The 25369-nt window shown below is 37.6% G+C and overlaps 2 protein-coding genes across 9 annotated transcripts in view; one reads left to right on the top strand and one right to left on the bottom strand.

Moving 5' to 3' along the window:
• CEP170 (centrosomal protein 170) overlaps window positions 1-14732 on the bottom strand; it is a 146531-nt gene extending 131799 nt beyond the window's left edge. For all 7 annotated transcript variants that reach the window (XM_082650294.1, XM_082650298.1, XM_082650295.1 and 4 more), the window contains exon 1: window positions 14553-14732. The gene's annotated coding sequence lies outside the window, so the exon portion shown is untranslated. The remainder of the gene's footprint in view (window positions 1-14552) is intronic.
• Window positions 14733-15591: 859 nt separating this feature from the next.
• The window catches only part of SDCCAG8 (SHH signaling and ciliogenesis regulator SDCCAG8), a gene marked incomplete at its 3' end in the record, with an annotated part of 252067 nt that continues 242289 nt past the window's right edge, over window positions 15592-25369 (top strand). For both annotated transcript variants that reach the window (XM_082663725.1, XM_082663724.1), the window contains exon 1: window positions 15592-15728. In XM_082663725.1, the coding sequence (XP_082519851.1) occupies window positions 15662-15728 (67 nt within the window). In that variant the 5' untranslated portion in view covers window positions 15592-15661. The remainder of the gene's footprint in view (window positions 15729-25369) is intronic.

The raw sequence follows: 25369 nt of genomic DNA, 5'->3' as shown, positions 1-25369 counted from the left end.
AATTAATTAGTCAGAGTCCTGTTGTGATTTCTATTAAATTTTTTTATTTGAAGTAGTTTACTGCTTCCATTACATGTTCGAGAATCCATAAAAAAGATATAATAATCCTGCATTTCATAGATATCCATTAATTTCTTATTCATAGCCCATGGAGACTTAGATCAGACACTTTCACATGATCAAATAAAAATATTCAAAATATGAAAAGCAGTAAATAATTTTTATTTCCAGTAAGTGCCTAGAGACTCAGATTCATAAATTTCATAATTATTCTTCCCTGCTCTGGACATAAGCCCTTATTCTGTCCTTATTTTTAACACTGATATATTTGATAAAATTTTGCTTTTGCTTCCTTCATTTATTTTGGATCCAACACAGAGGGTTTACTCAAACTCTAATACAATTTTAAGAAGTGATCTTGATCGTTATATTTGAATTTTGTCAAATAGTAAACTTACTTTTTAGAGTATATGGTATATATTCATTATCAGAGAAAGACTCAAATCTCCTAATCAGAAAGCAATTTTATAACAAAACTCAGTACCCATATTAGTAAATTTGGATTTCCAAGGCCAAGGTAACTTTTGGATTATGAGCATGATACCCTTAGACAGCAACTTATTTTAAAAAGTAGCTTTACTAGTTTTAATAAATGTTATTTCCTGTTAAGAAACTATAATCCAGTTCTTAAGACTAGCTCCTTTTACACACAGCAAAGTTGGAATATAAAAATACAAGTGCCTATTAGAATCTAAGGATATCTTACCCTTTCAGAATCTATGTCCTTAAAATTAATGAACTTTCAAATAAAGGGATTAATATATTATCATATGTTTTAAGAACTTATTCTACTTTAAATGTAAGTTTTTGCATTTTGAAAACTTGTTTTACAAAAGAACTGTTAAGAATGTGCTTTAAAATGATTATGAAGCATGAAAAAATTTTTAAAGCCTTGAAAAAGAAAATAAAGTACAGACAGTATATAATTCACCTAAAAGAGCTTTCCTTCCTTCTGTTTAGTGCTAGGCTTTAATGACTAGCCTGCTTTTGCTAATCCACTTCCTTACCTTTCAACCATTCTTGAATTTACCCTATCTTCTGAAGGTTTACTGAATTTTTGTCCTTTCTCTTCCTCTTAACTGCCTTACTGAATCATGATAAAAAATGTCCTCATAATTGCTAAACCCAATGATCATTAATATTCCTATTACATCAACTCTCAGTATCTGTGACCATTCTTACCTTCTAGAAACATTACTTTGGTTTCTCTGACTTCTGTGGCCACTCCTCAAACTCTTTGAAAGTCTCTACTTTCTCTTTAAATCTGTGTTTTTAGGAGGTTACTTCCCAATACATGTTCGTTTTGCGACTTCTTTGAAGCTACTGGACTTCAAATACAGTTTATTACATTAAGTTATGCATCTAAGTAAGTTTCAAGTCAAAACCTCTTTTATAAGATGCAGACCTTAATTACTTATAAATCATTTTCAGTTCCAAGTCCCCACTCACCTGTCAAAATTAATCTGAAAAAAAAAATTCCATCATTCCATCTTCTGAACAAAATCTGCCTCCCTCCTGCTTTGTCTATCTTGATAAATGGCAGTATCAACCACCCAGGTACTCTCTCTAGCAACCTCCCTTTATTTAAATAAATCACTGATGAAACGTGTATGCGAAAACACGTATTTTCTAATTCCTCTGAAAGAAAGACCCCTTCAGCTTGGACTGACTGGGTTGACAACATGGGAGAGTAGGGATGGGGGAAATGGGCTATAATTGTGAAGACTAAAGAGAAAGAAATTTAGAAAGTACTAGGGCACAGGAAATACACAATGTCTTGACTTAGAATGCTGAGGCTGGAGGGAAAAACTACAAATTGTATCCAAGAAAAAGAGAGAAAGGGAAGAACAAGTCAGAGATTAGAAATCCTAGTGACAAAACCAGACACCTGAAAATCAGATGAAAGAAATGGTTGTCAAGATAGCATTCTTTGATGAAATATCCATCTTATACAAACCTCGTATCTTTGGGGAGCAAGGGTTACGAACTTGCAATTAACCTAAATACCATTAGCAAAAAAGGTGCCAGATTCCATTGATGAATTATGTTCTGAATGTCACTAACAATAATTACTAGACACTGAATAGCCCAATTCTCTTGTCCCTAAGCCACCCTCCCCAAATAAATTTCTAAATTTCACTTTATTTACCTTTCATTTAATTGCACTCTATTTGCTCCCACCTCTCCAATTTACAAATTTTAAATTCCTATTCCATATAGTACATCTTTAACATTTTGGAATTTGTTATATGAACCACTTAAATTCTTAGGGTCTAACCGTGCTCTCTTACTGCAAGCAAAGGCTCTTATTTTTAGTGAACAGCCCAACACAGAATTTTTCACATAAGTGAAGGGTAGGGGAATAGTTGAAGTGGAAGGTAGTGAGATGTAGAACTGAGAAGAAATATTTCACTCCTGAATTTGCAACTGAAGGAAATGGCAGAATTACTAGATTAGAGAAACAGTGTATGTTTTGTTCAATAGCTCTTCAGCTTAATCAAAAACAAAAACCAAACTATCTACCATTCCTCTTCAAAAGCACACACACACAGATGAACATACACACAATGAATACCCATCCTCCAAGAATGGAATAGCTCAGTGTCATCAGTGTCAATTTCGTAAGCTAGCTATTTACAGAAAAATTGAGTTCCGTAATACTACTGGAATAGAAAACAGTATATTTCATTTTAAACTCTTGTTTAATATGACAGTGGTTGTTAGAAAATATTTCAAAAGCACATTCAGAAAACTTAAAACTGAAACAATTTCAAATGATTTAAGAACACTTTTCTTACACACACACACACAGATGTCTACAGTTTACTTGGAAATGGATCAAAATGTAACATAGACTGACGAATAGACAATGGATTTATGACCACATATGTGATAAAACTAACATAATATTAATGGTAGAATCAAGATGGTGGGTATATGAGTAGTCACTATGAAACTGTTTCAATTTCCCTGCCTGCTTGAGAATTTCCATTAAGAATACTAGGAAAGAGATATGGGGATATACATATATGTATAGCTGATTCACTTCGTTATAAAGCAGAAACTAACACACCATTGTAAAGCAATTATACACCAATAAAGATGTTAAAAAAATACTAGGAAAAAATCCACAAGAACAATAATAAATCACATACACACAGGCCCTGTATTTAAAAACAAAAACTTACCTCACGAATTAACTCTGGTGAAAAGAAATAAATAGTTTAAAAAGTAAAAACTCTGAGACCAATATATGTAAAATCTAAGGAAGATACCCAAAGGTGTACTGATAAAAAAATTTACAGCCTTAAGTGTTTTCCACTGAACTGAAAAATAAAAATAAACTTACTATTCGACAACTAGTAGAGATAAATATTAAAGATTTTAAAAATAATAAATTAAAGACAAAAATGACAAAAGCTCATTCTTAAAAAAAAAAAGTACTAAAACCCCTGGCAGACTTTTTTCTTCATTCCTCACAAATATTTAACTTTGTAAAAGGATGTAACCGGGACTTCCCTGGTGGTCCAATGGTTAACACTCCACACTTCCACTGCAGTGGGTGAGGGTTCAATCCCTGGTCCCTGATCGGGGAACTAAGACCCTGCATGCTTCATGGTGCGGCCAGAAAAAAAGGTGTAACCACAGACGTGATCTTTTCAATTTACAGAATAATTATATCTACAATTTTAGGCTTCTAAATTTGAAAATCTCAAGTGAATAAACTTCCAGGCAGATAAAAATGACATAAGTGACTCAAAAACAGGTAGAAACTTGAATAGACCTGAAAACACTATTAAAAACTAAGGCCTTAAATACCTGTTTGAGAGTTTCTTTGTCATCTTTTGGATCATAAATAAGTCAATAAACTCAGTTTAATCTCAATCAAAATCCCAAAAGGATTTTTTCAAATGAGCTTAACAAAATAACCCTAAAACACATCGGGAAAAAAAAAAGCATACAAGGATAACTAGGTAAATTCTATGACACCAGAATAGGCTAAGGAGAAAAGTATCCATTTGTAAACAGATACTATAAACCTATGTTATAATACGTGGTAATAATACAGCAGTGCAGGAATAGGCAGCAATCAAATGGAATAAAAGATCCAGAAATAAATCTATGCATATTTAAGAAGACATTTCAAATTGTGATAGATAATGAAGCATTATGCAATACATGACAAAAGGCTATATATATGCCTAAATATATTTTAGATAAATTAACATATTTGCATGTAAAAATTCAAATCATAAATTCTACAAGAAAAAATATAGGTATGTATTCAATAAAATGCTGTGCAGCGGGATTACTTCGTAAGAAAAAGGAAAAAAGAAATTAGCCTATATACAAGTTAAAGATTTTTGCTGGGTAAAAATAACATAAACTTAAAAGGCAAATGGTAATCTTGGAAAAAGAAGTAGTTACAAGTGAATATGATGAGCTATTCACTAAAAATAAGAGCCTTTTATTTTAGAAATAAAAATAATCAATAAGCATTTTTAAAAAGCCTTTCAGATGTATTACTGATAAGAGAAATCTAAATAAGGTTTTTAGTTTATCAACTGGGCAAAAATTTTAAAAAGATATGTAATACCCAGCAGTGGTAAAGCGTTGAAGAAACACAATTTCATACCCCAATGAGGGAGGTGTACTTTGGCAACAGACTGAGGTGGGGCGGGGGCGGATGGAGTATTATCAGTACGTTAGAAAATCAGAAAAGGTTTTAGAACTCTACATGTTCTTTGACACAATTCATTTCTTGAAATAGTGGGAAAGAAAAATACTGATTTGCACAGAAATTCAGTTAGAAATGTCCACTATAGGGTTGTTTACAATTTTTAAAAACATCCTTAATTTCCATAAATTGCAAGTAAATCATAAGCTTCGTAAAATGAAAGTTTAATCTCATGATAAAATGTTATCAGATTAAACCAAAATAGACAAGAATATGTAACAGTGGTGTCACTAGCTAGTAGGATTGTAAGAATGTGTTCTTCCTGACTTAATGGTATTTTCTAGATAGTTTGAAATTATAGTCCTATTGCCTAAAAAAGCTTACCACAGGAAGTCCTCTATTTGCAATGTTCCTTTTTCACCAAAATAAAGATTTTATACTTACTTCTCCATCATCAAGGACATTCATTTCCCCTATCCTCTGTTTCGTGAAATCAGTTTCTAGCTCACTGACCGGAGTTCAAGACCCCTAATCAACCCTTAAGCTTTGAATCTGAGAAATTCTTATCCAGTAAAAAGCTAGTTAAAATAGGAAAATGCTCTTTGTTGGCCTGGAAAAAAAGTAAGCTAGGCTGCTTACTTTTTTCTGACTTCATTCTCATTTAGACACTATGCTTAGAATTGAAAGATGTGCTTATGAATGGAGAAAGTTATTATTTCAAAGCCTCTTTCTGGCCTCATGTCCTTTCCTCCAACCCCAAGAGTATTGTAAAATGATGTACAAAACTGCATATGGGGACAGAATGCACAAGAAGTAAAAAACTATTCCTACAGAGTCAGAATGAAAACATACTTCTATTCATCACCCAAACCAAAACATTTCTTCATATCTAACACTATCAAGTGGTACCACACTTGGGGCACTGGGAAGGGGATCCCTACGTGCAATTATACCTTTCATGTCTTTTATATCTATCTCATTTGTTTTACAAAATAAACCTCTGAGGTAGCTGGACTACTGCCAGCTTTATTTTACAGATGAAGAAACTGAACTTCTGAAATGATGTGACATGCCCAAGATCACACAATTAATGCCTCTGAAGCAATTCCTGAGAGCAAATTCTTCTCAGTGAACAGCAACCATCTCCCCTGTACAAATCTCAGTAGCAAAGCAGCCACATCCATCGACCTAAGAAACAGCAGCAATATATTTGTGAGTAAAACTTTGTTCACGGCTTTAGACTTAGTAGTTTCTGGGGGAGAATAATAATGAACATCGTGGGAATTCCCTAACAGTCCAGTGGTTAGGACTCGGCACTTGCACTGCAGTGGCCCGGGTTCAATCCATGGTTGGGGAACTAAGATCCTGCAAGCCGCATGGCGCAGCCAAAAAAAAAAAGAACATCTTCACTGATAAATGAGAATAAAGGAATAAAGACAGGTCTGATAATAACGTTTTCAGAGATAGTTAACAAGGAAAAAGGATATAACCTGATTTCTTAAGAAATGTTTAAGTGATTAAAGGTGGTATAGTTGACTGATCACTCCTTATCTCTAAACATACTTTTTTAAAAAAATTTTACTTTATTTTATTTTATTTTGGCCATACCTCGCAGCTTGTGGGATCTCAGTTCCCCAACCAGGGATCAAACCTGTGCCCCATGCAGTGGAAGCGCAGAGTCCTGACCACTGGACTGCCAGGGAAGTCCCTAAACACACTTCCTTTCCTTGTCTTCTGGGACACCACACTCATTACCTCACCGGCCACCTCTTTTCAATCCTTGATGGCTCCTTCTCTCTTGCTAAGCTTTCACTATTGGAGAGTATCAGGTACAATTCTTTCTTGGACCTCTTAATCTAATTACTCTCAAACTCTCAACCTAAGTGATGTCTTCCAGTCCTAGAGTTTTAAATATGGTCTACTGGTGATGCTTAAAATTTAAATATATTCAGTCCCAACCTCTCCTGTGAAATCTAGACTTGAATATTCAGCTGCCTACTTGATTATCTCCACTTGGACATTTAATAGACATTTCAAACCTAACATGTCCAAAACTCTTGATTTTTTAAAACCAGAACCTAATAACCTTCACTATCTCCAACACTATCACTCTAACCTAAACCATTAACACCTCAGTTTAAAGTATTCCAATAGTCTCTTAACTCATCTCCCTGTTCCCATTTTGTTCCCCTCCAGTCTATTATCCACAAAACAGCCAGAACCATATTTTAAAAATGTAAGCCAATTCTTTTGTCCAATTCAAGGGATTTTTTTCTTTTATCCAATTCAAGGGATTATTATTTTTTTTACATTCTGTATTTCTACTTTTCTAATGTTAAAATAAACTTTTTTTATGAAATGATAGTGTTAGTAGTTGGTAAGTTTCTTTAGATATTTGTCTTCGGGTTTTGTTTCCGTGTTTTTACATAAGCAATAAAAAGTTAGTCTCCCCTTCTCAAAACACTCCAATGAACTCCCAAGGCATTTTAAATAAAGTCAACCAATACAATCTCTATCGAACCTCGTTTCCTCCTATTCTTCCTTCCTCTTGCTCATCTCCAGCCAGTGGCCTCTTTGTTCTCTGAATTCATTCATCCCATTCCTGTCCAGGACCAGAGCACTCTCCAACCAGGTATCTACATGGTGTGCTTCCTTACATAAGTCTCTGCTAAATGACACCTCAAAGAGTGGTATTCCCTAACCAGTCACTAAAATAGTAGCTCTCTAGATGCCTCTTTTTTGTATAAAGAGGCTATCTTTAGTGTAAAAAGAGGTAAGTAGGTTAAAAATATATACTGTATTTACTTAAATTGAAAACAAATTCACTGGAAAGATACATGAAAGTTACCTATTAACTCAGCAGATAAGGTAGATGGGTGGGAGAATTTTTCACATTGTTTGTTTTTAAAATATTGTTTGTTTTTTTTGAACAATTTTAATGTGTTATTTGAATGACTATTTAAAAATAAATAAAAAATAGCAGTCCACCACTCTCTATCCCTTTACTCTAATTCATTTTTACTCACAGCATCTACGCTTACTTGACTTCATATAATATAATTATATAATTATCCACAACTCCACCAGACAGTAAGCTTCAACCAACTCCCTTAGTATTAGAGAATATAATGATTTTCTCCTTAACTAAAAACAAAGCATTGAAATGGTTTTCGGTATCTTTTTGTCACCTTTTTCCTCCAGCATACTTAATTTATGTAACTTTTATTCTATTTATAAATTTGCATGGTATGTCCTTGGCTATATCCAATACATGCACAAGATGAAGACATAAGAGGGCTTGTTTGTTAAATTTATAAATGTCAAAAAGCCAGGAAGAGAAGCTAATCCCTTGGATGACAGCATCATTATTTAAGAAGGTTTCAAGGACTTCCCTGGTGGCGCAGTGGTTAAGAATCCGCTTGCCAAAGCAGGGGACACAGGCTCGAGCCCTGGTCCGGGAAGATCCCACATGCCACGGAGCAACTAAGCCCGTGCGCCACAACTACTGAGCCTGCGTTCTAGAGTCCGTGCTCCGCAACAAGAGAAGCCACCGCAATGAGAAGCCCACGCATAACAACAAAGAGTAACCCCCACTCGCCACAACTAGAGAAAGGCTGTGCGCAGCAACGAAGACCCAACGCAGCCAAAAATAATAAAATTTTAAAAAAGATCTCAACTTTTAACTACACTCAAGTAGATGATATTTAAAAGGGTTAAAGGTACATATTGCTTAAAAAACATCATCTACATGTATATACAGAATGGGAAAGATCTTAACATACAAAAGATGCGGGTTTATGTTGCCTACATCAGTGATTTCCAGACAAATTTTTCAAAAAACAAAATAGGAAACAACAAAGGTGGCCTCTCCCGTTGCGGAGCACAGGCTCCGGACGCACAGGCCCAGCGGCCACGGCTCACTGGCCCAGCGGCTCCGTGGCACGTGGGATCCTCCCGGACCGAGGCACGAACCCACGCCCCCCCCGTGTCGGCAGGCAGACTCTCAACCACTGCGCCACCAGGGAAGTCCCAAAAGACTAACTTTTTATTGCTTATGTAAAAACACGAAAACAAAACCCGAAGACAAATATCTAAAGAAACTTACCACCTACTAACACTATCATTTCATAAAAAAAGGTTATTTTAACATTAGAAAAGTAGAAATACAGAATGTAAAAAAAAAATAATCCCTTGAATTGGATAAATATAACTTGAAAAGCCACATAACATTTTTCTCTCTTTTTTTTTGCTTAGAACCGGCAAGACATTACTGTTGTTAGAGTTAATGAAATTTTAGACCGTAAACACAAGTGTATGGCTTGAATTAAGAAAAGGGGTAATTTCACTACACTGCATTCAGACCACAACTGCAGAACTAAAGCTGGAAACAGAATCACAACAAAAAAGAATAGCACTGACAAAACTGATTGTATCTAGTGACAGATATGAGGAAGGTAAAGGAAACTGTATCACATGAAGTTGTAGGGGTTGTAGTATTTAATTTAGAAGAGGGAGAACTTAACAGAGACCCAATATATTGAGAAAAACCTTACTGTATCTTACTCTTAAAGATAGAACTGCAACCAATGGAAGAAGTTACACAGTAAAGCAGATACTAGCTCAGTTTAGTAAAATCTTTCTATTACATTTTTCAAAAGCGAAATTACCATCCTACGCCCATTTTTTCATGCAAGTGTTTCTCATGGAAAAGCTGGACTCAATAAGATCTCAGGGATATTAGTAGTAAGCAGCACATTGTTTGAGATGATTTCTAAAGTCTCCTCTAATTCTAAACTTTTGTGAATTATAAGGGAATAAATGTTGCCTTTTATAACTTACTGAAAAATATGAGTGGAAAGAATTTTGGCTTTAGTCAAAAAGACAAAGGTTCAGTTATAGGCTTTACCACTTAATAAGGTGTGACAGAGAGGCAAAATTATTCACTAACTCTGGACCTCAAGTATTCTCAACTTTAAGTGTAAAATAATACCTTACTTACACAACTGCTGCATGAATTATGCATAGACACACACAATGTCTGGCACTTAGTAAGTGCTTAATACACAGTAGATATTACTCACTTATTCAGTAAATATTATGTTCCAAAGGATAATATTTTCTATTATTTATTAGCCATTTATATACTTAAATAAGGACTTACTCTCTGCTGTCTCGTTCTTTGCTTTTCAAACCTAAGCAATGCACACTTAGGATTCATTTCCACTTCTATGCTTCAATAATCTCTACTGGATGAAAGAAATTTTTATAACCTTGCTTTTGTTGATTTCCTTTCTACCTTTGACACAAAAGTGGGGTTTACTTTTAGTACATGTCAACTATGTCATTCGTTTTGGGAAAAAAATTATACTGTTGCATAATCATTTCAACTAAACTGGACTATATATCCAGTTTAATCAAGCCTACTACCAGACAGATGTTTTCTTACTCTTTTAGATAGCCCACACTGGCTACCTCATTGGTGAGCACTTCCCTCAAGAAATATCTGAGTAAATAAAGACCCATTTCACCAAGGGTAGCTATTAGAAATCTTGGTTATTAACAAAAGTTTATGAAATAAAAATAGTCCGAGGTTTCTCCCCATTAGATGAAACCCATTTCTTACTGAAACATATCAACACTTAATGCTCCAGCCAATATTATCTACCCACCAGAATTTTTCGTATGGTATGTAATTCCTTTTTTTCTTATACTTGCAAAATAATTGACAACTATACAGATATTTTAGTTGGCAATTTAATATCATGCTGTTAGATATCTATTATAACAGTGTACTGCTTAACCCCCCAATGTTCATGATAAAGAAAAAACAAATCACTACAGAATTTTGTTGAATAAAAAACATGTTGACAAGTTCAAACAGATACAGTATTCAGTACTAGATGAATGATATCAGATGCAACAATAAAACTAGTTTTGTTTGTTTGTTTGTTTTTTGCAGTACGCAGGCCTCTCACTGTTGTGGCCTCTCCCATTGCGGAGCACACGCTCCGGACGCACAGGCTCAGCGGCCATGGCTCACGGGCCCAACCGCTCCGCGGCATGTGGGATCCTCCCGGACCAGGGCACGAATCTGTGTCCCCTGCATCGGCAGGCGGACTCTCAACCACTGTGTCACCAGGGAAGCCCAATAAAACTAGTTTTTTTTGGTTTTTTAAGTGATAAAATGAAACAACAAACTGATACTTATAACAAATAAATCCCTAAGCATAGAATTTTTAAAAGCACCTTGATATTTACATTAATAGACATAACGCATGATAATTTTTTTAAAGTTGGAAAACATGTAGATGGTTATTTACTTCCATACAAAGTAATTTTAGCACACCATGAAATTTAACAGTAAAATACATTTCAAGTTTGATTTAATACAATTCCACATGGTGAATTACAGATTATTTTTTAAGTAAATTGAAATTTAAGAAATATACTAATTCTTTTTTTAAAAGTCTATTAAAATACAACTAAAGGGCTTCCCTGGTGGCGCAGTCGTTGAGAGTCCGCCTGCCGATGCAGGGGACACGGGTTCGTGCCCCGGTCCAGGAGGATCCCACATGCTGTGGAGCGGGTAGGCCCGTGAGCCATGGCCGCTGAGTCTGCGCGTCCGGAGCCTGTGTTCCGCAATGGGAGAGGCCACGACAGTGAGAGGCCCGCGTACAGCAAAAAAAAAAAACAAAACTAAAAATAGAACTACCATATGACCCAGCAATCCCATTACTGGGCATACACCCCGAGAAAACCATAATTCAAAAAGAGACATGTGGGCTTCCCTGGTGGTGCAGTGATTGAGAATCTGCCTGCCAATGCAGGGGACACGGGTTCGAGCCCTGGTCTGGGAAGATCCCACATGCCATGGAGCAACTGGGCCCGTGAGCCACAACTACTGAGCCTGCGTGTCTGCAGCATGTGCTCCGCGACAGTGAGAGGCCCGCGCACCGCGATGAAGAGTGGCCCCCGCTCGCAGCAACTAGAGAAAGCCCTCGCACAGAAATGAAGACCCAACACAGCCAAAAATAAAATAAAATAAATAAATTTTAAAAACAAACAAAAAAGAGACATGTACCACACTGTTCACTGCAGCACTATGTACAACAGCCAGGATGTGGGACCAACCTAAATGCCCATCGACAGATGAATGGATATAGAAGATGTGGCACATATATACATTGTAATATTAGTCTGCCATAAAAAGAAATGAAATTGAGTTATTTGTAGTGAGGTGGACGGACCTAGAGTCTGTCATACAGAGTGAAGTAAGTCAGAAAGAGAAAAACAAATACCATATGCTAACACATATATACGGAATCTAAAAAAAAAAAAAAAAAATGGTACTGATGAACCTAGTGGCAGGGCAGGAATGAAGATGCAGACATAGAAAATGAACTTGAGGACACGGGGGAGTGGGGGCAGGAGGGCAAAGCTGGGGCAAAGTGAGAGTAGCATCGACATATATACACTACTGAATGTAAAATAGTTAGCCGGTGGGAAGCAGCAGCATAGCGCAGGGAGATCAGCTTGGTGCTTTGCAATGACCTACAGAGGTGGGATAGGGAGGGTGGGAATGAGGCTCAAGAGGGAGGGGATATGGGGATGTATGTATGCATATGGCTGATTCACTTTGTTGTACAACAGAAACTAACACAGTATTGTGAAGCAATTATACTCCAATAAAGATCTATTAAAAAAAGTCGATTAAAATACAATGTGGAATTAAGGGATAAAAAGTATAAGAAAACAAAAAAGCACTTTATGGCAAAATCAACTTAATAAAAGAGCACAAATTCAATTTTAATAAAAAGGTTAAACATGAATTTTTTCCTCAAAAAGTAAGCTTTTTTAAGTTGAAAATAATAAAATTCATTAATTGAAGAAAACTGAACTTCATGGGTTCTTGTTATGTAGCAATTTCATTTTTCAGAGTTTATAGAGTTGATCATATTATAAAATACTACCGAATAGCAGAAAATATTATTAAAATATGGTGACTGATAAGTAGGGAAAAAATTCCAACAGTTTCCATTTTTATGAAAAGCCCATGTTAAGACATCTCTTCCTATATCAGTAAGTTAATTTATAGAACTATAGTTCCACTTCATTAGAATTATTACTTTCACATCAAAAGAAAAAGACTAGACTAATACAACTATGAGGTATCAATGAACTTGATTGTCACAGACAACTCAAAGAGCATGCAGAGAAGCTTTCCATAAATTTTCACAGGGTAGGGGGACTAGGGGACACAGCTGAAAAGAGCACATTGCAGAAGAGACCTTGGTTTTATTGGACTCTGCCTTTCATTAGCAGTTTGGCTTGGACAGCCAAGTCAGTTAACTTTCCAAGTTTTAATGTCTTCCTCTTTCTCTGTCAAATGCATTTAGACTCTTCAGTTTTAAAACACCAAAATTCTACAATATTTGCAAAGTTAGGAAAAAGTAAAAGCAGCACTGGTTTTACTTTTTAAAAAACAATGGCAGAAAAATACAAAATGGTTTGTAACTTGCAATGTAATATTTCCAGAGCTGAATTCCTAAATCATTGCGGCATACCCAGCTAGGGTTATATCAGTGAAGATCTGGATACCGTATTCATAATGTCACTTTCTCCTCTCACATCATTCCTCCACCTGCTCCTCCCCATCCGGCTTCAATCTCTCTTTTGCTTGTTTTAATGCCAGCAAACGGTTGTAAGCTTAATAATCAAATCATTTTAAAAGATGCATTTTCAATCAAGTACGTTATCTGCTTCACCACATTTCTCCCAACTGGATGAATTTTCATTAAGAGAATAAAAATATGAATAAAAAATTCAGAAACAGAAATGTACCAGGCCTATGTTTGATTTTGAATGCTTAAAAAACAAAACGGAAAGATGTATCCTGACCTATTCCCTTAGGCACGTGAATGCGTTACCCACCCTATGAAAAAACATTCTGCTGGTTCATTTTCCTGCTACACAAACAGCTTCGTCGTCAGGCCCTTCCTGGTCCATTCTTCATCGTGAGCTAGTAATTTTATATGGATCACCTTGGCAATGCTTGGACAGGTACTGTCCTTGTCTTCCAGGAGCTTACATTCTCCAAGTAAAACTCTGCTAAACACTAAAAAAACAGATACTATGACTTAGGGTACAAATCCCACATCTTCCCGCCCCTTGTTAGGCAGCTGCTAATTTTTCTTTTCCTTACATAAAATTAAGGGACCCATACCAAAGCCCACATTTGAATTTCAGGACAATGAAGTCGACAGGAAGCTACTCTCTCCTCCCCCGGGTTACTACAGAGCCACAGCCTGAGCGGGTGCTGTCGACTGGCGGGTGCGTGACACCACGTCTTCCACGCCCTCCCACCGCGTCCGAAAGGCTCCTCGCCGGACCACCCCAAACCGAAACCAACCACACAAAAAGAAACGACATTGGGAGCTGCTCCGATCGGGAAAACCCCTTCTCCAGCAGCAGCGTAGCCATTCCCTCCGCTGCTCCGCCCGCACCCCTGCAAACTGCTGGGGCGGAGGGGGCTGCACAAAGCCAGGAGAGCCAGAGACGACTCAATACGTGGACACTTGCAGGGGAAGCCGGGACGCAGGGCCCGGGGACGCAGGGTTGGGGGGCGGTGGGGGGGAGGGGTGCCCCCGCCGAGTCCCAGGTCCGGGGCGGGGGCGGCACGCGAAGCCTCAGGGAAGCGCCCCTCGCCGCCGGCCCTCAACCCCTCCCGCCGCGGGCCGCGCCCGAGCCCCCGCTGCAAACCCGAAAAGAAGGATGTGGAAAAGCGGAGGCGACGGCATCGGAGCGCATCACTTACCCCTCACTGCTGAGAGGGACCGGACAGGGGGGCGGGGCGCACCGCGTCCCGTGAGTCTCTCGCAAGCGTCCTCCCCCACCCTGTCGTCGTCGCCGCCGCCGCGGTCGAGCTCTCGGCCCCTCGGCGCCGCTGGGCAATAACGTTATTCCGCACACGCTCCGCACATAGCGGTAACGGCAAGGAGCGGCCGCCCAGTGCGCAGGCGCCCGGGGAGAGGGCGAGGAGCCCAGCCCTACCCCTGGTCCGGCCCAGTCCCAGCGAACTCCTACTGCGCAAGCGCCAAGCACAGACAATGAAAAGGGGTTGTGCGGGGTGGGGGGGGGTCTCACCCACAGGCCTCTCCAGCTGCCGACTACGCAGGCGTATACCAAAGACCAGCTTCAACAATGAAGAGGACCCGGGCTTTAGCTGGGACCGCAACCGGCAAGGACTACAGTTCCCAGCCGGCAGTGCGCCAACTCCAAGCTGTGGTCGGGTCGCTGGGCGTGCTAAGATTGGTAGTGTCAGCCGCCTTCACGATCTACGGTGTTTGGGAGATTCAGAGCTTCTTTTTCTTGAGAATTTATTTCGCGGTGTTGGCAGATGTTGCGGCTGAAGGGTGTTGAGCTTGTTATTTGCGTTCTTGAGAAGGCTCAAGGATCAACAGCATATAAGCGAATTTAGAAGAGTAAAGGCTTTCAGTGAGTCCTTTCTGTCAGTTAGGTGGTCCAGACAGCAGGATGGGTTGAAGGCAGGACTAAGCCTGGCTGGGCTACAGAAATGGGCGGAGCCTCCAAGGAGTCTCTTGGCAACCGGAACTTGCCGCCAAACCGCCAAAGCTTGAGCTTGGAGCGCGTTGCCCTCTGGGAATTGTAGTTTCATTGGGAGTGCTCTTAGGAGCTTCGACACTGTAAGCCCGGACACTGAGGACTACAACTTCCGACGTCCACCACGAGGGCCCGTGGGTGGGAAGAGGCTGGAGAGCTCAGTACGGGGTTCTGTGCTCCCCAGTGACAGCAGCAGCAGGAAGTCGGTGGGCCCTTTCCGGGGGCTGAGGCGTCTTGCACTCCGAGGGGAGAACACTGGACACTTCCCCACGCAACTCCCATCTCTGGGCCCCGAGTGTGTTCATGGCGAAGTCCCCGGAGAACTCTGCCCTGGAGGAGATTCTGGGGCAGTATCAACGGAGTCTCCGGGGTGAGTTGCTCGGAACCTCTGTGCCCTAGCCCCTTGATAGCAGGGCCTAATGGACGGGAGCTGACCAGGGGCGTTTCCTAACACCTTGGTTCGGCCCTAGCCAGAACGCAGAGGAAGAAGATGGATGTTGCTGTGGAAAGATTAAATAGTTGTGTTTGTTTTTACGTTTAAGCAACGTTGTTTCCCTTGATTCCCATAGTTACCTGAACCAACTGCCTGATCTTTTCTTGGGCATCCTTTTTTACCCGGCGCCCGCAGAAACTCTTGGACGGCTCAATGCCAGTTTTGCCCTGTTCCCATACTTCTCTTTATAATCCAGTAAATTCCTGATGCGCTCTTTTTACACATTCAAATTATGGTGTAGTGGATTGAATGTGATTTATTGGACCAGGAAAAAAACCCACTAATAATTATTTTAATCACAACAGCTTCTATTTAGTGGTCTAGGCTATTTACATACATTAAATCACTTAAAACTTACAATCTTATGAATGTCCCTCTTCTAGACATGGGGAAATAGAGGTGCAAAGAGGTTAAGTTAGGCCAAAGCCAACATAGCTAGTTAGTGGCAGAGCCAGGTATTAAATTCAGTCAGACCTGTCTGCCTTAAAAGCCTATGTTTTTCTTTATTATATTACAATTAACTATTACTGAAACTTAGTTAATTCAGATTTTATTACTATAGTACCCTATGAGTAGCTGAAGAAGTGATATACTTGTATAGATAGCTCTATCATCTTGAACATCATATATAACATCTAGAAACCTCATTTCTCTTATTTTAAAGTAGAAGTTATGATATTGTCTGCAGGGTTCTTGTGAGGAGCAAATAAAATAATTCACATAAAGCAATGATTTTCAGGCTTTTTTTTTTAATCTTAGCCATAAATAAGAAATGTATTTTGTATGGGGCATAGACATATAGACTAAAAGAAAAGTTTCATTAAAGAATATTTATTCTACTAGATGTAATTCACCCTACTTTCTGTTCTTTTGCATTTTCTTAACCATTTAGGCCATGACCAACAGCTTAAAAAATATTTAAAGCATTTAAAGCACTGACTCATTTATTAATTTAGTGCCTACTATATGTTAGACATACCAAATGCTGGGGATACCGTAAGGAACTAGACAAAGTGACTGTCCTCAGGGAGCCTCTGGATTAATGCAGTGAAGCACGATAAACAAAATAATTACAGATTACTATGATAAAAAAGAAGGGTAAAGATCAGTGTTTGGCACATAAGCACTCATTAAATGTTAGCTGCTATTTATAATTGGTACTTGTAGCAAAGTGAAGATTTTTCAAGGAGATTAGAAAATTTATCTTCTACTGAGTCTAGATTTTGAAAGGGCTATTATTTATTGTTTGATTAGCAAATTTATCTTCTAGTGAGTCTAGACTTTGAAAGGGTTATTATTTATTGTTTCCATCTGTCAACAGTGTTACAAACTGTCAACATTCTCAGTATTCAAACTGCAAGAATAAAATAATTGGTCTGAATGAATACCTTCATCAGCCTCCTGAGGTTTCAAGAGCTGTTAGATACAGAAATAACCACTTGTAACTTTTCATTTGAAAGCAAGAAAAATACTGTGTGCAATAATACCAGTGGCATTTAATTTTTGAGGTCGGTAAAAAAATCTTGTTTTCCATTATGTTTCTCCTAGTGCTTCTCCTCCTTTAACCTTAATTTGAATCTTTACTTAAGTATTAGAGGCTATTTAATATTAGACTTGATGCAGTAGTTAATTTCAAACTAATGTTATAGTACTATATTTAATACCCACGATACTGCTTTCAGTAATTATAGTGAAGAGTTTTTATTCAAAGATAATTCATTTTAAAATAAATTTAAAATTTACTGTTATAACAATATAAAGTAGTGAAAACATTTATAATCAAGAGCAAATAAAGCAGAGAAAAAAGTTAGTTTGTTTTTTATTAATTTTTAGTGATAGTTTTAACAATGAATCAAGAAATGAAACTTGAAATTTTTCATGGGTTTCCAGGACTTATTTTATTGTTTATTAAGTAGCATTTTAATTTTCAGGTTTATTTAGTTTATATAATAGCTTATGGAAGGAAACAAAACAGAACTAATATTGAAATGAAGCACGATCAGAAGTTCTTCACTTCACACATATAAATTACCACTCTTAGATAGGATAATTCCCTTTAACGTCAAAATGTGTGTTTCTGAATAAACACAGTATGGTGGCATTATTTTGTATATGAAATTTCATTATTTTAAGCGTTTTGTGCCTAATAACTTGAGAATTGTGGTACTATGCAGGCAGATAAAATGCAATTTAAAGTTCTTTTGTTTGGGTTTTGTCTATCCACCATTACTTCCCCAAAATGGCTTGTCTAGTTCATGCTTAAAGAAGAGGTAATAGGTATTCTTGGTCTTTCCTCACAAGTTATTCCTCTGGTTTCTAAATAACTGTACATGTAATCATTACTAATTCTTTCAGTTGTATTTAGCAAGGAAGTGGGCATATTAAAATGCAAAATGCTTTTATAATTTTCCCATGATAGTCTCTCATTTTTTTTATAGCTTTTCCTCATTTCTTTACTTTAAACACAATTTTTGGTACTATTATAGTATATGAAGAATTTGAAGTTCTGACGTGAAAAGCAGAGTCAATGTTGCTTTCTTGCTTTTAAAACTTAAGAGGAATTCTTGCCTCTCCTTGAGCCTGATGACCCTAGAGCAGCCATGGAAATAGAGAGCCCATCTGCAGGCTCTACACTCACCTCTTATTCTTTCCCTGACGCCTTTCAGATGTAGTCACCCTCTAAGGATAACTCCTGCTTTGGATTGTCTATTCCCCCACTGTAAGAATTGGAGTGGTTGAAAGACTTCTTCAAAGTAAGAGATCTGGCAGAAAAACTAGAAAACTTCATTGCCCCACAGATCTGTAATATTATTCCTACATAGTAGATGATCTGAAAGTTTTCAATGTGGTATAAAGTGGGCATACCAGGTATCCTGGGAGTCACAGAGTTTAATCTAGAACCAGAAGTGACTTGGAAGGTCTTCTGGCAATATGGTTAGGTGTTCATTCACTCTTTCGGCATCTAAAATTCAAGACGCACAGAATTATATTGATAACTGGGCAGAATAGCAAGTACCCCTCCTCTAATTTAAATTCAACACATCATAGTGCAAGGTCATGAGGTATAAAATAAACTAATTTATAGCCAAGAAAGGGTCAGGAAAACCAGAATAACAGGAAATTCAGGCTGTTTTCAATTTTGTACACTTGAATGTAGGGATATGATGTTAGAAAGAAGGAGAGAACTTGTTAGAAATTCAGTGTCCCAGCCTTAATAAATGAATCACGTTTTGTCTATTTCTGCAGTGTTAGCTATGGATACAGTTTTATACCTGTATACATGACTCACCTATTCTTCAACTTCCTGGCCACCTTTGATTGGGTGGGCATAAAGAAATGGAACAAACTTATACCGAGACAGGAATACATCATTTACTTTCTATATACATTTATATGCTGATTCCTCCTTTTTCTTTCAACATTTTGGTGTTTTAGGCTCTAGATTGAATTTGTGGAAGAGTATGATAGATTCAAAGAAGAGAATGTGGAACTAGGATCCAAGTTACAACTCTTACTGTTGCTTTTCTAATAACCATCTATGTTACCTTAGGCAAGTTAATAAACTGTTCTTGGATTCTTGTTTCCTCATCTGGAATATGAAAAGTTTGGACTAGGTGGAGAATTATTGCCTTTAGGAGTCAAGCAGATGACAAAATATGTGGTAGAGTCAGTGGAAGACACTAGGGAATGGTGAGGCTCTGGCCAAACTGGGCATTTTATGCTTTTTCTAAAAACATTCCAGGTACTTTCTTGCTCCCTCCCTCTTTTTTCACTTCACTTTCTCTTATTCTTTTCCCTTTGTCCTATACTGTGTGGGTCAAGCAAAACACATGAGAGCTTGGTTCGCCTTCAGGCACTACCTCAGACCCCTGGATCTGTAATGTCCCTTCTATCAACACTGGATTGGAACACATGAATGATAATGGTTCTGTTTCTTTCATATACAAATGAGAGTAAGGAACTAGGTTCATAGAAAGTGAGAGGTTGAATATGGGAAGAAAATATAAAATTGGGGGGAGTGATCCTTTTCTTTGTAAGTTGATCTAGTTTGATAAAACTGAAGATAAAATTGATGGGCCAATTGTACACAAGTAAAATATAGAGCATCTTTCCAATTCATACAAAGTGTTTTTTTCATTCCACAGAAGGACTCACATCTGTGGAAAGCAGTGTTAATCTTACTAGTCAATAATTTGGTCACTGAATTAACCAGAAGTGATATCATCAGGACCTTTGGCAGACTTAAGAAAACCTGTGTATAACTACTTAAGTAAAAGTTCCTCTTTTTCTCAGTTTTACTCATCAAACTTGTATTTCTTCTTCTTTTTGTTTTTTTCTTTTCTTAAATGTTTTCTAAAATTTTAAAATATTCTTTGCCATATATAGTATATATTTATGCACACACACATATTCTCTATAGCTAATGTTTGCTTATGTGTTTAACTATCAGCCTCATTGAGGCAACAACGTAATAAAGGCTCTGGAAGCATTTATTATAAAATGAGAGAATTATTTTGGTGTTTTAGCGCAGACTGAAACATATCTCTCTTTTCTAAAAATTAAAGAAATGGAACTATTGGCTATTAATAAATAAGGATTGGTAATGCAAATGAAGTTTGTAAACATTTGAGTTTACTTTTTTGCTGATAAAATTTGAATTACATATATTCCTTTTTTGTTTTATATACTTATATAGCTTTTAGTAGTTTTAACTTTTATGACCATTTCTTCTACCAGAATAGCAAAAAGCTAGTAGAATTCCATTTTTTCTTCCCTACTAATAATGAGGTAAAATAGGCAAAAGACAGGATTTAGCAGCCCCAAAAGGGTGTTTTACAAGTAAATAGTCATCCTGAAATAATGTAGAACCAAAACAGTGGTTCAGTGTTATGAGATTGTAAGGGCATTTTCACATGTTGGCCATGTTTGGACAGAAAAAAGAGATGAAGTTGTTCTCAAGCTTTTGAGATACTGAGAATAATTATATTAACTCTTGGGATTTTTAAAAGACTTAAACTCTGATCATTTCACCAGTTTTTGCTAAGGTTTTCCACCTTTTCACTTAGTGATACTCCTTTGAGGATCAAAAGGTAGGGAAAGTACCTTGACATGCGCTTGTGTACTTGCTAAAGCAACCTTGATTATGGGAGAGCTTCATCAAAGCCCACTGGAATATTTAAAGGAATGATCACCTAAAGTAGCTCTGAAATATGGCCTTAGAGTACAACTATTGCTTCATGTATTAGGCCTGGAAACAAAATGAAACTAAATATGAATTTCAAGTTTTTAATTACAGTAGATATAACAACTCCAGATACCTGGATCAGAACTGCCTCATGGTAGTGATTGCCATGGGTTGTGCACTGCCTACCACAGTGGCAGGATGGCTCACTATCCTGACCACTTTTCATCAGGAGGTGCCTGTAGTTACAATGTAGCAATGTGGGAAGTCTCTCCTTAAAACCGAACAGGGGCTATCTTGTTTTATTAATCTAAACCAGCAGTTATCAACCAGGGTGACTTTTTTTCCATCCAGGAAACATCTGGTAATGTCCAGAGGCAGTTTTGGTTGTCACAACTGGCAGGGAGGAGTCTACTGGCATCTAGTGGGTAGAGGCCAGGGACGCTGCTATACAAACACAACACATCACCTTACAGTCAAGAATTATCAGGTCCAAATTTCAATAGTGCTAAGATTGAGAACCATGATCTAGAAGTAGCAAGGCATTGCTCATAACATTTACTTTGTGAGAATCATACTTGAGAATAATTACTATTAAGGGTACAGATTGTATTGGCTGATAATTTTACCTAAGTTCTGCCAGTCTGGCTAGGATTACTTCTTTATCAGGAAAGTGACAGGTGCATAAGTCCTCTCGGTTGGTGCCAAAAAAATACCAGGTGTATCCCTCATAATGCATGTTGTCAATCTTGATTTGCCAGCATCCATCTATCATTAATGATCTTCTAGACACTGCTCTCTTAAGATGTTTACATTCTTGTTCGGATTATCTTTCACTCCTGGCACCAACCATTTTCACATTTTCCAGCTTTTAGAGTCTTATGATAGTATTTTTTTGAGATTTTGTAGTTTCTGCACACTACTTTTAATCTCTTTCATTATTATAATTGCCATTTACAAAGCTCTTTTTCTCTGATTTTGGATTATGCTGTTTATATCTTGGTCATACTACCTGTCAGTTCCCTAGTAAACAGTGACAACAATCTTCTGAACTACCTGAGGCCCAGTCAAGTGTGGACAGACACATGTGTCTCTTATCTTGCCATGGTTTCATTTTTCTGCTTGTCTGTCCTGGTCTAAGTGTGCTTTAAGAACTGTGGCTCGTCTCATGCTCGGCCTAGGGAGATATGGTTCATTGCATGTTTTCTCAGAGACAGCTGAGCACTTCACTGGGTGTGGTTCCGCCTCCCTGTCACCAGGATAATTCTTGTTCACATCTCCCAGTACAGATGGAGAATGTAGACATCAGTAATGCACAGTATGTATATAAGTGATGATCCTTCCTAGACAGGGACATATTTCCCTTTTGTTCAAAAGCATCTTGATGAAGAGAGGCTCAGTGTTGAGCTAGGAGTTAGAAACTAGAGCAACTGGATTACAAAAATGAATAAAACAGACTTAAATTTCTCGGCAGTCAACAGCTTAATAACCTTTTCAGTGCTCATTGTATTGATTGATATTTGGATAGTGGACCAGCAGAAATAGTATTTACTTACATTTATGTTCATATGATCCTGTAGGACTCAGAGGTTGTATTTGTGTTTGTATTCTTAATTAAGTTTAATTTTTTAATTATTGCTTTTCTTGTGATGAGAACATTTGAGATTTACCCTTCACATGTACAACACAGTATTATTAATGATAGTCACCATGCTGCACATTATATCCCAGGACATAGTTTATTTTATAACTGGAAATTTGTACCTTTTGACCCTCTTTGTCCATCTTGCCCACACACCCACCCCCTGAATCCATATTTTTCTAATTAAAAACCCTCTTCTCTTTTTCCCTTGGCCACTGTTTTTTTTCTTCCCTAACATCTTTATTAGAGTATTATTGCTTTACATTGTTGTGTTAGTTTCTGCTGTATAACAAAGTGAATCAGCTATACGTATACATATATGACCATATCCCTTCCCTCTTGCGTCTCCCTCCCACCCTCCCTATCCCACCCCCCTAGGTGGTCACAAAGCACCGAGCTGATCTCCCTGTGCTATGCGGCTGCTTGCCACTAGCTATCTATTTTACATTTGGTAGTGTATATATGCCACTCTCTCACTTTGCCCCAGCTTACCCTTTCCACTCCCCATGTCAAGTCCATTCTCTATGTCTGTGTCTTTATTCCTGTCCTGCCCCTAGGTTCATCAGAACCTTTTTTTTTTTTTTTTTTAGATTCCACATATATGTGTTAACATATGGTATTTGTTTTTCTCTTTCTGACTTACTTCATTTTGTATGGCATGCTCTAGGTCCATCTACCTCACTACACATAGTTCAATTTTGTTCCTTTTTATGTCTGAGTAATATTCCATTGTATATATGTGCCACATGTTCTTTTTTTTTTTAATGCAGCTCTGTTATAAAAAACATGCCTCTTTTATTTAACATCTTTATTGGAGTATAATTGCTTTACAATGGTGTGTTAGTTTCTGCTTTATAACAAAGTGAATCAGCTATACATATATCCACATATCGCCTCCCTCCCACCCTCCCTATCCCACCTCTCTAGGTGGTCACAAAGCACTGAGCTGATTTCCCTGTGCTATGCGGCTGCTTCCCACTAGCTATCTATTTTACATTTGGTAGTGTATATATGTCCATGTCACTCTCTCACTTCATCCCAGCTTACCCTTCTCCCTCCCATGTCCTCAAGTCCATTCTCTACATCTGCATCTTTATTCCTGTCCTGCCCCTAGGTTCTTCAGAACCTTTTTTTTCTTTTTTAGATTCCATATATATGTGTTAGCATACAGTATTTGTTTTTCTCTTTCTGACTTACTTCACTCTGTATGACAGATTCTAGGTCCATCCACCTCACTACAAATAACTCAATTTCGTTTCTTTTTGTGGCTGAGTAATATTCCATTGTATATATGTGCCACATCTTCTTTATCCATTCATCTGTTGATGGACACTTAGTTTGCTTCCATGTCCTGGCTATTGTAAATAGAGCTGCAATGAACATTGTGATACATGACTCCTTTTGAATTATGGTGTTCTCAGGGTATATGCCCAGTAGTGAGATTGCTGGGTCGTATGGTAGTTCTATTTATAGTTTTTTAAGGAACATCCATACTGTTCTCCATACTGGCTATATCAATTAACATTCCCACCAACAGTGCAAGAGGGTTCCCTTTTATCCACACCCTCTCCAGCATTTATTGTTTGTAAATTTTTTGATGATGGCCCTTCTGACCAGTGTGAGGTGATACCTCATTGTAGTTTTGATTTACATTTCTCTAATGACTAGTGATGTTGAGCATCCTTTCATGTGTTTGTTGGCGATCTGTATATCTTCTTTGGAGAAATGCCTATTTAGGTCTTCTGCCCATTTTTGGATGGGTTTTTTTTTGATATTGAGCTGCATGAGCTGCTTGCATATTTTGGAGATTAATCATTTGTCAGTTGCTTCATTTACAAATATTTTCCCCCATTCTGGGGGTTGTCTTTTTGTCTTGTTTATGGTTTCCTTTGCTGTGCAAAAGCTTTTAGGTTTCATTAGGTCCCATTTGTTTATTTTTATTTCCATTTCTCTAGGAGGTGGGTCAAAAAGGATCTTGCTGTGATTTATGTCATAGAGTGTTCTGCCTATGTTTTCCTCTAAGAGTTTTATAGTGTCTGGCCTTGCATTTAGGTCTTTAATCCATTTTGAGTTTATTTTTGTATACAGTGTTAGGGAGTGTTCTAATTTCATTCTTTTACATGTAGCTGTCCAGTTTGCCCAACACCACTTATTGGAGAGGTTGTCTTTTCTCCATTGTATATTCTTGCCTCCTTTATCAAAAATAAGGTGACTATATGTGTGTGGGTTTATCTCTGGGCTTTCTATCCTGTTCCGTTGATCTATATTTCTGTTTTTGTGCCAGTACCATACTGTCTTGATTACTGTAGCTTTGTAGCATAGTCTGAAGTCAGGGAGCCTGATTCCTCCAGCTCTGTGTTTCTTTCTCAAGATTGCTCTGGCTCTTCGGGGTCTTTCATGTTTCCGTACAAATTGTGAAATTTTTTGTTCTACTTCTGTGAAAAATGCCATTGGTAGTTTATAGGACATTCCATCCAAAACAACAGAATGTACTTTCTTCTCAAGTGCTCATGGAACATTCTCCAGGATAGATCATATCTTGGGTCACAAATTAAACCTTGGTAAATTTAAGAAAATTTAAATCATATCAAGTATCTTTTGCAACCACAACGCTATGAGACTAGATATCAATTACAGGAAAAAAAAACTGTAAAAAATACAAACACATGGAGGCTAAACAATACGCTACTAGAA

The sequence above is a fragment of the Grampus griseus genome (assembly GCF_964374135.1).
Source record: "Grampus griseus genome assembly, chromosome: 1".
Lineage (NCBI taxonomy): Eukaryota > Metazoa > Chordata > Mammalia > Artiodactyla > Delphinidae > Grampus > Grampus griseus.
Note: the sequence above shows the minus strand (reverse complement) of the source record. Positions and strands in the feature narration are given on the sequence as shown.